Below are 2,873 nucleotides of genomic sequence, written 5' to 3' on the forward strand. Positions count from 1 at the left end.
ATTGTCGATTGCGTGTCGCGTTCAGCTCGGGAGCCCAATGATGACTCGAAAAGGGATGTAGGTGCGTCAATCACGATCACGACTGACGATCCGTCAAAGCAGCTTGTGAGAGACAGGTTTTCGCTCTTGAAAGACTTTGTTTTTGGGTGGTCGAATTCTGTTCAGTTTCTCGAAGAAATCTGGTTTATCCATGCCTTTGAAGGCTTTCCTGTTATATTGCCTATCTCTTAATGGCACTTTCGTCGCGTAGGAGAAGCTCTGTCTTCGACCCCCGACCACATTACCTGGTGAAAACTCGGGCTGAGCTTGGCCTCCCACCGCTGTAGTACAGGTGCTGTAGTACAGAAGCAAGTATTACTTGCCAAGTAACTAGGTTACTGTAACCCCAAGTTGAACTTCAAGACTTGAACTTAGTTCAAGTTCAAGTTCACCTTGCTTCAAGTTGTTTCAAGTGGCACCTCATGACGCACGACGAACGTGGCGGTCCAGTGGATGATGAACTCGACATGGAAATGCTTGGGATCAAAAGTATATCTCCTTATTACTTACCATGGTATGAATTACTGTGCAGTTGCATCTCCGAGCGTTACAGGCGAGTGAGAAAATAGATGCGCTCGACGGAGCGAGGTGAATTGCCATGAATCGCCATGCGAAGACTTGTAATCGCTCGCCTTGATGATCGATTCCAGCCGTTGGGGCTTTTACGCACAACAACCAGTTCTGAGCATCACTACGATACTCTATCTATGCGGAGAGCTATTCTTAATGCAGAACGAGCTTTTTTATAAACGAAACGTGAGTAGAGATCAGTAAATAGCCATTTTTGTTAGATTTCCTGGAAATTCAAGGGTCGTGGAAATTTTTCCGAAATTTCCTTCGGAAGTTTCAGGAATGGAAATTAACACTTGCAAAAATCACACCCTGGCCCTCGTCGGTGACATCACTTGCCACTATTCCAGAACCGCTCATCGTAGCATGCGTTGTTCGGACCCGCTCAAGTACTTGCTTGGCGATGTCAGGGGGAAGCTTAGATACCACTGTCCTCGTCATGAATCGGAGCTCACTGTTATCACCGGGAAATACCACATCATATATATGATGAATACCTTCAACCTTACTGATGAAGTCCTCACAACTGACAATTCCATCAAAGCTGAGCATCTTCAAGCGACGCTGATACTCAGATTTCAGCACGGGCCTCCGGGCATACCGCCGGTAGAGGTAGTCAATTAGAGGCTGCCACTTATATAGGTAATCATTGGCTTTATCTGTAGCGGCCTCATTCATGCTCTTATCCTTCAAGGTGCTCAAAAGGGCAACTGTGAGCGAGCATTCCAACTCCGAATGAGGCACAAGTCTCTCACCATCGGGGCCAGTTGAGTAAACACCACCACCAGCTTCTGAAGTCATCCGCATGAAGGCAGATAAATGGGCTCGTAGACGATATGGATCCGTCAGAGAGGGAAACTTCATCTTTCCCAGAGTCTCAGAAGAAAGCCTCTTCTTGGGGGTATTAATATCCGTAGAAGATAACGGTGATACAGTAGCAGGACCAAGAGCCAAACGACGAGGATCCACCTTAATAGATCCGTAGGACATAACATCCGACTTCACATCATCGTCCTTGTTGACAGCTAAGATACTTGGTCGATTGGTGAGAAATAACTCATCATACCGCTGCTGGACCGTACCCAAATCAACTTCAAATGCCTCAATGCGGTCTTCAGACTCTTTTTCCCTTCTAAGTAACTCTACATAGGCCTCATCATCAGAAGGAGTATCAACCGCCACGAGGTTATCGATATCAGACCGGATCTTCAGGAGCTGACCTTTCAGACGGCCAAGCTGTCGACGAAGACCAGTACGTTGCTTGCGAAGATCATCTTTAATAGTCGAACCTTCGTTGGTAGCCGTCTGGCCGGCGGGGGCTGGGTCAGACCCATCGTGGAGCGCCATGTTGGTGGTTTGAGGCTCCCCAGCTCCCCTAACCGTAGACTCAGTATTACCAACCATAAGACTTTGAGAATAGTAAAGGAAAAATATGATCTTAACTCTCTATCCTAACCCCAGGCTATACTAGCTCAGCGCGGATCTACCGCGCTAAGTCTTTGTGTACTGCTGTCCCAGGGACTCTGTCCCTCTACATACATGTCAAAGTCACTACCCGGATTTGATCTGGGGTTGTCACGGCCACAACGTGACGTCCTAACCACTAGACGATAGCGACCCAAAAATGTGGGCCGTTGTCGGTCCACATGGATCACCTATCGCCAAATCTCTTCAAGAAGCGTACAATTTGATACATACCAAAGTCACTACCCGAATCTGAACCGGGGTTGTCACGGTCACAACGTGACGTCCTAACCACTAGACGATAGCGACTCAAAAATGTGGGCCGTTGTCGGTCCACATGGATCACCTATCGCTAAACCTCTTCAAGAAGCGTACAATTTGATACATGTCAAAGTCACTACCCGGATTTGAACCGGGGTTGTCACGGCCACAACGTGACGTCCTAACCACTAGACGATAGCGACTCAAAAATGTGGGCCGTTGTCGGTCAACATGGATCACCTATCGCTAAACCTCTTCAAGAAGCGTACAATTTGATACATGTCAAAGTCACTACCCGGATTTGAACCGGGGTTGTCACGGCCACAACGTGACGTCCTAACCACTAGACGATAGCGACTCAAAAATGCGGACCGTTGTCGGTCCACATGGATCACCTATCGCTAAACCTCTTCAAGAAGCGTACAATTTGATACATGTCAAAGTCACTACCCAGATTTGAACCGGGGTTGTCACGGCCACAATGTGACGTCCTAACCACTAGACGATAGCGACCCACAAATGTGGGTCGTTGTCGGTCC

At 47.8% G+C, this 2,873-nt stretch overlaps 1 protein-coding gene and 5 non-coding genes across 6 annotated transcripts; all 6 read right to left on the reverse strand.

The window, feature by feature from the left end:
* Window positions 1-885: 885 nt before the first annotated feature.
* Pmar_PMAR021929 (hypothetical protein) lies at window positions 886-2,013 on the reverse strand (the record flags this gene model as incomplete). The annotated part of the gene is made up of 1 exon (XM_002764342.1): window positions 886-2,013. One exon carries the CDS (start codon window positions 2,011-2,013, stop codon window positions 886-888), a length of 1,128 nt encoding a protein of 375 aa, XP_002764388.1.
* A 142-nt stretch (window positions 2,014-2,155) lies between these two features.
* On the reverse strand, window positions 2,156-2,227 carry Pmar_PMAR021930. Its single transcript has one exon. It is a non-coding gene; the product is annotated as a tRNA-His (tRNA).
* Window positions 2,228-2,310: 83 nt separating this feature from the next.
* Pmar_PMAR021931 lies at window positions 2,311-2,382 on the reverse strand. Its single transcript has one exon. It is a non-coding gene; the product is annotated as a tRNA-His (tRNA).
* An 83-nt stretch (window positions 2,383-2,465) lies between these two features.
* Pmar_PMAR021932 lies at window positions 2,466-2,537 on the reverse strand. Its single transcript has one exon. It is a non-coding gene; the product is annotated as a tRNA-His (tRNA).
* Window positions 2,538-2,620: 83 nt separating this feature from the next.
* Pmar_PMAR021933 lies at window positions 2,621-2,692 on the reverse strand. The gene has a single exon. It is a non-coding gene; the product is annotated as a tRNA-His (tRNA).
* An 83-nt stretch (window positions 2,693-2,775) lies between these two features.
* Pmar_PMAR021934 lies at window positions 2,776-2,847 on the reverse strand. Its single transcript has one exon. It is a non-coding gene; the product is annotated as a tRNA-His (tRNA).
* Window positions 2,848-2,873: the final 26 nt, after the last annotated feature.

Source organism: Perkinsus marinus (genome assembly GCF_000006405.1).
Source record: "Perkinsus marinus ATCC 50983 genomic scaffold scf_1104296977964, whole genome shotgun sequence".
NCBI lineage: Eukaryota > Perkinsozoa > Perkinsida > Perkinsidae > Perkinsus > Perkinsus marinus.